Source organism: Lolium rigidum, chromosome 7 (genome assembly GCF_022539505.1).
Source record: "Lolium rigidum isolate FL_2022 chromosome 7, APGP_CSIRO_Lrig_0.1, whole genome shotgun sequence".
Taxonomy (NCBI): Eukaryota; Viridiplantae; Streptophyta; class Magnoliopsida; order Poales; family Poaceae; genus Lolium; species Lolium rigidum.
Window position 1 is genome coordinate 286,748,198 of NC_061514.1, and position 11,096 is coordinate 286,759,293.

At 43.7% G+C, this 11,096-nt stretch overlaps 1 protein-coding gene across 1 annotated transcript; it reads right to left on the reverse strand.

Moving 5' to 3' along the window:
• Positions 1 to 4,224: 4,224 nt before the first annotated feature.
• LOC124672912 (RNA pseudouridine synthase 6, chloroplastic-like) lies at positions 4,225 to 8,101 on the reverse strand. Its single transcript, XM_047209067.1, has 9 exons — positions 7,872 to 8,101; positions 7,647 to 7,775; positions 7,292 to 7,546; positions 7,103 to 7,184; positions 6,563 to 6,678; positions 6,416 to 6,470; positions 6,223 to 6,334; positions 5,557 to 5,726; positions 4,225 to 5,007 (listed from the first exon to the last, which is right to left on the reverse strand). The coding sequence occupies exons 1-9, from the start codon at positions 8,099 to 8,101 to the stop codon at positions 4,702 to 4,704; spliced, it is 1,455 nt and encodes a 484-aa protein (XP_047065023.1). The 3' UTR covers positions 4,225 to 4,701.
• Positions 8,102 to 11,096: the final 2,995 nt, after the last annotated feature.

The following is an 11,096-nucleotide window of genomic DNA, read 5'->3' on the forward strand; positions in this document are numbered from 1 at the left end:
GAGCAAATTCAACAAAGTAGCTATCATTATTATTCTCATCATCAAATATAGGAGGCATAGTATCATCAAAGTAAATTTTCTCCTCAATGCTTGGGGTACTAAAAATATCATGCTCATCAAAGCCAGCTTCCCCAAGCTTAGAATTTTCCATATCATTAGCAACAATAGTGTTCAAAGCATTCATATTAATATGTTCCATGGGTTTTTTAATTTTCGCATCAAACCATCCATGTCTTAAATCAGGAAATAGAATAAGAAGCTCATTGTTGTCCATTATGCCTAAATAGTGTAAACAAGAAACCAAATGTCGCAATTGCAGAGTCTAAAGGAAATAGCTTCGAGCACACACACAATGGCGCCGGAAAAGTACCGTTACCCGGAACCGAAGTATGAGTGCCTTTTACCTTTCCTCCCCGGCAACGGCGCCGAGAAAAGTGCTTGGCGCGTAGTTGACGAGGGAGGAAAAGTGCTTAGTTGCCGGGCTTGCCAATGTGTGAGTGCCGTTTACCTTCCCTCCCCGGCAACGGCGCCGAGAAAAGTGCTTGATGTCTACGGGTGCTTCTATTCTTGTAGACAGTGTTGGGCCTCCAAGAGCGAGAGGTTTGTAGAACGGCAGCAAGTTTCCCTTAAGTGGATTACCCAAGGTTTATCGAACTCGGGGAGGAAGAGGTCAAAGATATCCCTCTCAAGCAACCCTGCAACCACAAAGCAAGAAGTCTCTTGTGTCCCCAACACACCTAATAGGTGCACTAGTTCGGCGAAGAGATAGTGAAATACAGGTGGTATGAATAAATATGAGCAGTAGTACGGCGCCAGAAAAGTGCTTACTGGCGTGCAGTTGATGGTAGTAATATTGTAGGAAGTAAACAAGCAGTAGTAACGCAGCAGTAGTAACGCAGTAAAACAGTAAACAAACAGCGATAGCAGTATTTAGGAACAAGGCCTAGGGATTACACTTTCACTAGTGGACACTCTCAACATTGATCACATAACAGAATAGATAAATGCATACTCTACACTCTCTTGTTGGATGATGAACACATTGCGTAGGATTACACGAACCCTCAATGCCGGAGTTAACAAGCTCCACAATTAATGTTCATATTTTAGTAACCTTATAGTGTAAGATAGATCAAAAGACTAAACCAAGTACTAACATAGCATGCACACTTGTCACCTTCATGCATATGTAGGAGGAATAGATCACATCAATATTATCATAGCAATAGTTAACTTCGCAATCTACAAGAGATCACAATCATAGCCTACGCCAAGTACTCACACGGTGCACACACTTGTCACCTTTACACACGTGGAGGAGGAATAGAGTACTTTAATAACATCACTAGAGTAGCACATAGATGAATAGTGATACAAAACTCATATGAATCTCAATCATGTAAGGCAGCTCATGAGATCATTGTATTGAAGTACATAGGAGAGAGATTAACCACATAGCTACCGGTACAGCCCCGAGCCTCAATGGAGAACTACTCCCTCCTCATGGGAGCGACAGCGGTGATGAAGATGGCGGTGGAGATGGCAGCGGTGTCGATGGAGAAGCCTTCCGGGGGCACTTCCCCGCTCCGGCAGGGTGCCGGAACAGAGACTCCTGTCCCCCAGATCTTGGCTTCACGATGGCGGCGGCTCTGGAACTTTTCTCGTATCGTGGCTTCCTCCTTAAGGGTTTTCGATGCAGGGGCCTTATATAGGCGAAAGGGGAGCCTCGGAGGGGCACCAGGGTGCCCTCACCACCAGGTGGCGCGGCCAGGCCCTGGCCCGCGCCCAAGTGTGGTGTGGGGCCCCCCTGGCCCATCTCTGGCCCCTCTTCGGTGATCTGGAAGCTTCCGGGAAAAATAGGAACCCGGGCGGTGATTTCGTCCAATTCGAGAATATTTTGTTACTAGGATTTCGAAACCAAAAACGAGCAGAAAACGAGAGCCGGCTCTTCGGCATCTTGTTAATAGGTTAGTTCCAGAAAATGCGTAAATACGACATATAATGTGCATAAAACATGTAGGTATCATCAATAAAGTAGCATGGAACATAAGAAATTATCGATACGTTGGAGACGTATCAAGCGCTGCTTCGAGTTCCTCCTCCGCATCGACGACGACCCACTCGGCATCAACCAGCTCCCGAACAAGTTCGCCGAGTTCGTCGATGGCGTCGAGCCGGCCCAGTTGCAGCTACGGGAGGCCAGCTGCAACTTCTGCCGGTGGCCTGTCGAGGTCTTGTTCGACGGGCAGGGCAAGATGTACCTGCACACAGGGTGGGACAAGTTCGCCTGCAACCTCGCGCTCGAGCCCGGATGCCAGCTCACCTTCCTCTACGAGGGGGACGGCGAGATGATCGTCAAGGTGTTCGACGACACAGCCTGCCGCAGGCACTACCACACCGGCGAGTCCGGCTCGGACACCGATAGTTAAAACTGTTAGAGTGTTTTTTTTTGCGGCGAATATGGCCACGAGCCAATTGAAGTCAGTAGTGGCGGTCTCTGTATGTCCTACCTTGGTGAGAACAACAGGGTTATCAATGCCAGCTGGATTCTCCAGTTTGAGTGATTGAGTGTGCCCGAGAGTGTTTTCTCTTGGCAGCGAACATACAGAACCAACAGTACTGGCTTTCCTCATTTTCCAATGTTTTAATTTGTGTAAACCATGGTTCAAACTATGTATTAGTTTGTGTAAACCATGTTCCAAATTATGTAAGTTTGTGTAAAACCATGTTCCAATATGTAATGTTTGGAACTATGTTTAAATGAAAACAGAAAAAAAAAACAAGTAGAAAAATGTGTCGCCCCGCTGGAGCCACCCCCAGACGCAAACGGACGCGCGAATAAAAACGATCATTTTCGCGTCCGCGGGTTGACGCAAACGGATGCTCGCGGACAACTAAATGTGTCGCCCCCGCTGGAGATGTCCTTAGAGCATCTCTAACAGAGCCCGTAAAAATGCAAACCAAAAAACTTGAGTTTAGTCTTCCGAAAACGTGTTTACGGGTCACAAAAGGGCTGGCGCAGAACAGAGCCTGTAAAGTAAAACTGAAAAATCGGAATATTCGAAAAATCATTTCTTCTCCATAGAAACTGTCCACGCCGCTGCCTAGATTTCCCCGCGCAGGCCGGCCGCCGCGCCCCTGGCTGCAGCCGCGAGCTTAGAGTCCAAGCGAGAACGGTGGCGTACAGGGAATTGAAGAACCGAGCACCGGAGGAGCCGATAGGCCGCAGGTCTGGGCGGCGCGGCCGGACGCGGCCGTGATTGTTGCTGCCTGACCGCTCGCACGCTAATGCTAGCTTGGCCGCGCGCATTGCTGATGCTTGGGCGTCCGCGCACGCAGCTGCTAGCTAGCTGCTGATGCTTGATGCTTGGCCGCGCTGATGTGCGCCTGCTCGCCGCCCCGCCGCTGCGCGCTTGTTTGCTGCCGCGCCATGAGCCCATGACCATGTCTTATTGTGCCCGCCTGTCGCAAGCCCCGCCTGCAGCCATAAGTTTAGCCGTGGTTGCACAATTTTAGCACAACAGCCAGATATCGGCGCCTCGAGGCGGTGTTACAGAAGTGGTGAGAAATCCGTTTAGTTTTGGACCTATAAACCGCCCATCGGTCTGTATTAGTAGGGGTCGAGTCTAAAAATTTTCGGGCCCTCGAAAAAGTTTTTCGGGCCGGACAGCGAGTTCGGTCTCTGTTCTGCGCCACTTTTGACCCGAACCCGTAAATCGGCGAAAAATACGGTTCCCACGTGTTTTACGGGCTCTGCTAGAGATGCTCTTGGGGACAGAGTTCTCGTATAGAGAGTTCAATGCTCATAACAGGTCAGACTCAGACAGCAGCAGCCTTTTCCTCTTGACTGCTGTAGTTCAGGCCACCATATGGGTTTATGCTCTGGTTAGCCTTCGCTGCAATTGCTCCTATCATGTATACTGTCATGTATACAGAATTCCGTACAATTGGAGAGCCTATAGCAGCCAGTTGTGCGCTCTTATCTGAATCATTGAATATAACAAATTACAGCTACACATTGACAGTTTGTTCAATTTTGCAAACACAAGCAATGTTGGGACTTCAATGTAACAAGAAGATAACTGCAGATTTAGCTTAAGAGAAATTGTGTATTCACATCACTACTCTATTCTCTATCCACGCATCAAGAAGAAAACACAGGGAGCTTCTTGTACCAGTTTTGAATATGAGAAGTATTAGAGCTTTATGTTGCCAACATTAAACTAATCATTATTGATCCATGAATCACTTATCCCTCATGATCCATGTGTTGTTCTGACTGCATTAAATATGAAAAGCAGAAATAGGTAAACAGTGTTTTACATTTTTATATCAGAGTCTCCTATTCCTAACCAAGTGCACCTGACCAAAACCAGGCTAAAAATCGGCAAAAAATATTCTGGGAAAATTGCATTGACAGTGCAACACTGTCCGGACTACAACAATTACAGTTTTCAGCATCAGTCAATGACACCTGAGATGTGAAGCACACTGTCTGAAGATCTTCAGTGTTTGACATTCTTGGTGCTGGTGGCTGACCTTTCGAGGCCGAAACCGGTGTCAGTATGATGGCCATTTATGTTGTCAGACGAGTGAGCCCCCATGGATCCTTCCCTCCACCGGAGGATGGGCATATCGGCTCCCTTCAGGTTCAGGGAGCAGTGTTTCAGAGACAGAATTCTCATATACAGCGGTCGCTGCTCAAACCAGGTCGGACTCCACCGCATCTTGCCGCCACCATGGGACCCCTGCCTTGTGGTAGTGGCGCTCACCTTCATAGTCCCACGAGATCTCAGATGCTTGTAGACCAATTACAGATTTTGGCTCCTTGCCATGGCAAGCAACCCAGGCTTCAACAGCAGCAGCCTTTTCCTCTTCGCTACTGTAATTCAAGCTCTCCCTGCCATATGGGTTTATACTCGGGTTAGCCTTCGCTGCAATTGCTCCAGTCATGTATGCAGAATCTCCTACGATTGGAGCGCCTATAGCAGCCAGTTGCGCTCTTATCTGTACCATTGAATATAACAAATTACACATTGCTGTGGTTATAAACAACACTGTAAAGAAGGATGTAGCAATGAATGAAATAGCTGCGCATTGAAAAAATGTTCAATTTCAAAACACAAGCATCAGTGGACTTTGACACGGCACAAGATGACAATTGCAGAGTTGGTTTAAGAGGAATTACATATTCACATCAGTACTACTTATTCTATACCCAAGCATCAAGAAGGAAACGCAGGGAGCTTCTTATACCAGTTCTGAATATGAGAAGAATCAGAGCTTTATGCTTTTTTTCCTACCAACATTAAATGATCCATGTAATGATGTAAATGTTCTGATTACGTTAAATATTAAAAGCAGAAATAGGCAAACAGTGCTTCACAGTTTGTATCAGAGTATCCTATTATTAGCCTGTTAGTTTTGATTCTCTTAGTCAACTTTAGAAAAAAACAAGTCTTTAACGGTGTCTTTTCCATACAATAGGAACACGTTACTGATAAATGATGAACCTTAAATAAACAAGCAATTACTTAAAAAAATAAAGATACGTACCTGATGAGTTTTCCCTGTCATGAGATTGATCTTACATTCATAGGCAGCTTCCTGTTTGGGCCACCCACAGTTGTCCACTTTGTGGACTTTTGTTATCAAAGATTTTGGCCATGGGACCTTCTTACATTCTAATATCTCCATTTGACAGAGATACCATCCTCCAATCTGATCTGGCAAAGTATACTAAAAACATTAATATACTAATATAAGGACAGCAGGTTATCTATGCATGGCTCGTATACTATCCAAGGGTAAGACGATATAACTTTAGACACTACCGGTCAGGGTAGACGTTTACACAAGGTACTTGTTTTAGTCAGACTAAGGATTGCTTATAAATCTTTAACAGCCAAACAGCTTTGAAACAAACAAATGAGTGGTAACTGGGAAGGCAATGCACAAAAAAGTCATACAAGTAAAGAAGTACTACCAGTCTTATATGCGAACAATTGACTGATCTCTAACGTATTAATGACAAGTGGTTCAATTTAATGATGGTCGGTTATTGACCTTACTGCATGTATATGCTTAGTGAGAGATTTAACCTGAACTCTAACGTGTTTACGAATTGCACCCTAAATACATGTTAACTGAAACTGAAGCCAACAATTTAAACACTCAGGGCTCAGCCATACTAGAAGCAAGAAACTACAATTCAGGGATTACCTTCTGAAACTAGTCTGGGGGCACGATTAAGAGGACGCATGTAATGAGTAATTACTCCTGGAGCCACAGGTCCTGTTGTAAGCGCGAGATAAAGTTTCTTAACCTGTCTTTCCTGTTGCAGAAGGAAAACTTAACACTGTGACTAGCAGTTCACATGGAACATCATGCTATTGTGAGGAATAAAAGAATGTACCCTTATCAATCCATGGAAAACTGAGCAGAATTCCTTGGTTTTAGACAATACCACACTGCAAATTCTCAAATTAAGAGAAAAGGATGGGGTTAGTTATTTGCGCTCTACAACATGAGGTTTATATAAGTAAGTTGGTTAAGGACAAACCAGCCCTCGGAACAGTTGTCAATCTGATGGGTTGTCATTAAAGGGCTCTCTAGTCCTAATGCACGCGAAGTAAAAACAACGCAGGATTCCTCAATGTTATCAGTTGATCCTCCTACCTACACATTGAAAATTATGAAAGGATATTAGTTTGGACTTTGGACCCTTAAACTTCTAGACGTGGATAATTGGATACCACCAGCTCCAAGAACTAAAACTAAAAAAATCATGTTTCACAAATAATCTGGTTTTAAGCTAGTGTAATCCCTTGCATGCATCATTGGTATGTAGTTATTTCAAATTTTACGAAGCCACCATTTAGTCACAGTTCAATTATATGAAGCCCTCATTTAGTGAAGTAGATGAATTACATGGTCAGTGGAAACTTGAAAGCCACAGATAATATGCTAAGGTAAATTAGAGATACCAGATTGTTACTTGCAGAAACATAATCAGTACAGTGAATTCTTATATAAGCATGGCCTTGGAAACCTACGATAGATGCAAATAGAAGGATCAAAAGGGAAGTAAAGAGAATCATACTGCTGTTGCAGCTGGCTTATTGAGGACAACATAGCTATCGGTGGTCGCCACTACCCTGGACTTCCAGTCAATTTCATAATTCCTGACAATATTTGGTGAGTAAGCATCACAACAGTTCACAGTGGGAAACAGACAGTGGTCACTATTGAGAACCATCATAGCAGATAAAAATACCTTCAGTAAAATTACCTGGGGAACCGTTTGGGATGCACATGAACCCGCAGATACGTGCCGGCCTCAAGGTGCTGGCTGGGGTCCGTGACCCGGAACGTCTTCTGCGCCTCCCTCACGGTCTTCCCTTTAATGGACGCCCTCCGGCGCAGGATCGAAGGCTCGGTCACTTCTCTAAAGATCCTAACATGCGCAGGATCAGCATAGGGAGGCGGCTGTGGCGCTACAAGAGCGTAGTACACAGCCCCAAACTTGATGAGATCTGCAACATACCTTCACACCCACAATGTTACTAAATCACTCGTGCGCCGGCCTATGCATTTCGCCTTCCACTAAGCTGCTAGCGTTACAGAGAGTGCATATGAGTGCTTACAGAGGAGGGAGGCTGAGGGACCTGGAGATGAAGTCTCCGGCGACCTCGTCTTTCCGCGCGACGAGGTGCTCGATCCTCGGAGGGAAATCTTGCGACGGGCAAGGCAGAAGCCTGTCGTACAGTGGGTACCTGCAGTGCAGTAGATACCAATTTCATCAGTGTATTGCCTGCAGAACAGAGGCTGTTCGGGGAGCAGAAGGGAAGGGTTGAGTGAGGGGAGCTTACAAGTTGGCTGTTGGGGCTTCCGCAGGGTCAGCGGCGGTGGTTACCGCGGTGGCGGCGGCGCCGAGGTGCGTGGTGGGGGAGGAGCGGAAGCGGCTGCGTGGGATGTGGCGGGTGGTGAGGAGCGAGGAAGAGGAGGAGGAGAGGGCGCGGGGGAGGCGGGGAGGCGGCGAGAAGGGGCGGTGCCATAGCTGCGGGAGGAGGGAAGCCAACGACGCCGCGGGCTTCGGCATCCCGGCGGCCGGCGGATGGCGGCGGGGTTCAAGCTGCGGCGTCTTTGGGGGTTTTTTCCCCTTTGGGCTCCTCAGCGATAAGATGGCGATATTTTCCGTTTTATGTATCACTTCAATATTCATTCGTCTAAACTTTGCTACTCTCCCAGTTCAAAATAGTGCCAAAAGTGACATAGATTTAGTGCACATGGACATCAGTGATCTTGTTTTTTAAATAAATTTAAAAATTATATTTTTAAGTTTTAAAAAATTCTGAAAAATTCTGCATATAGCCAATAATGTATCCCACAAATGTGTAAAATATCAAGTTCAAATACTTCATATTTTAAGATACACAAAAAAGACAAAAGTGTAGATCTGAGTAGTCATTTTCAAATCTCCAAAAACATGTCATATTTTGTTATTTTTATCTAGCACAAAGTAAAAAAAATATTGGATTGAGATTTTGCATGATTGTGAGATGTATCACTAACAATTTACAGAATTAATTTTCAGATTTTTTGATAACTAATAAATATTTTGTTAATTTTTTTAAAATGGCGAGAGCACCGTAGCTTAGGAGCCAAAAGAACTTTACGCAAAAGTGAAGGCAAATAATCCATCCATCCCACAAAACATGTCGAAGGTTTGTCAAAATTTCAATGTAAGGACATGTTTCGTGAGATAGAGAGAGTACTTTAAACCAGAGAGAGTACTAGCTTAAAATCATTTAGTATGAAAAAACACACAGATTGCAGTCTTATGTTCTGCTTGGGATAAATGTAAAATCGGTACGACCACCGACAATTAGTTCAACAATACGCCTTATAAATTTCCATGTGAGTTCAATGAAAGCTAGTTCCTATGTTCCAAATTAGAAAATGTTTTGGTACGTACCAAAACGTCTTATATTTTAAAATGAATGTAGTAAAAAATGTTCTCTATCACCACCATGTTCTACATTTCCATGCTTAGGCCTACTATATTTGATGCTCCAATGGCAGCTATAGTGTATGCCAAATAGAGGTTTTAAATCGTAAATTTAGCTTTTGGCACTGGTTTCCACCATTGTAGCTCCCTTATTGATAATATAATTATGAGCATAACCAAGTCTGCGAACAGTTTGGCTGGTTAGGTCGCCTGCTCCCAAGTGATGATGTGTGACTTATACATTGAAGCTAAGGAAACTACAACGTGAAATATATAAGACTAAAACATCCACAAGAAACTTGTTCAATGAGAAAGGGAATGTTCACAACAGACATGAACACACATATGCTCTTTATGGCAACATTGAACTACATGAAATCATTTGGTTGTTGTACAACTGCCACATTGTATCAAACGTCAATGTAATAATTTTCCTATTTAAACGTGACAAGAGAGATGGAACATGCTCATAATTCTCAACAAAGCCATCCAGCTTACAGTAGGCCAAAGCTTGGCATATTAAAGCTTAGCCGCAGCTAGTTTCATATAAACATACACCATGTATGGAGTTTACACAAGTTCGTACTTAGTTAGAACTACTTTCGTAATGCTATTGAAACCCACATACATAATAAGACTTGGAAGCATCAGAATTTTCGATTGCTCTAGCTCTTTGGATTGTGCAAAGTCACACCGCCATGTTGCTAGACTAGAGATCAACTCTTCTTCGGGATCTTTGTGTGCAACTTGAGTTCATGATTGGGTTAGTACTCACTGCCTTGGGATATTCAGCTTGAAGGCTCCACCCCCTTTTTTTTCCCGCTAAGACACACTCTACATAATGGTGGACTATAGTGAAGAATGTCAGCAAGTGTTAAGAAACTCATGTCGTCGCTTTTTGTAAATATACAGTATATCAAACCTATGCAGGGAATTAGAAGGAGAGAAACTTCCCATGACTTGTCATAGTAACTCATTAGCTATAAGCTTTTACAAAAAAGATAGCTAGAGTTCAACATAAACTACACTAAATATGGAGAATAGGAACATGAGACAAAATCGGAGGCTAAATTTTGCTCCAAAAATTAAATTGCTGAAATATGGTGCTGAATCCGGTTAAATTTTGCTCCGGTTAGAAATTTCTATTATGCAGAGATTATTATGCACATCATACTTGGATTTCAGTACTTTATTTAACCGGATTTGATTTTTTATTTTTTATTCACTGTGTCATCGAATTAGGACTTGCATATGTGGCACGGTAGACGCATCTAGTTTCAATACGGTCAACTTTTTGCGAAAAGTTTCATAGTTTTTTGTGGGTATCGTTTATCTATGGGCAACATGGAGGAAGCACCACCAATACCTCTGAACAAGATCAGTACTGATAGATCATAACATGTGCCGACATTGCTTAGTTCGAGTCAAGAATAGTCCAGCATTAGTCAGCAGTTTCAGTGAGTACAAATCCGAATAAAAGCTTCAAGAGCGGCCATGAATGTTTAACTCCAGCTCCACAGTCAGTGATATCATAATTGAAATTTTTTGTTTTATTTTTTTTTTTCCTATTTTTGAGATAGAACATTTTAAAATTTGAACATTTTACATTTAAAATATATTTAAATTTTAAAAAATAAACCTTAAGAATAAAAAAGAAACAGAAAAGTAAAATAAAACAAAAAACAAAAAACACGAACTGGGCCGACCAGGCCGGCCCATACCGCGCGCGCGGGGGTGTGCGGCGCGCGGTAACCGCCAACCTGGTCGGCATATAGGATTTTCCAGATTAGGTGCCCAACTATGCATGGAACCCCTCATCGGCAAAGAAAATATTTAGTCACCGTCCATGGGTGAACATGATGGTACCATGCATCTGTTATCACCAGAATTTGACCGAGTCAGAGGTGGGCCGCGATCAAGATGGACGTGAAGATTGTACATGGAAGAAATACGTGAATCGGCCTTGTGTACCAAGTTTGGGCTAAACGGCCCGTGTATCTGTAACATATTAGGATACGTGTCGTGTAGAAGTTAGAGTTTATCTCGTGCACGGTTTAGTGCACGCCCACATTAGAAAGTCCCCGAA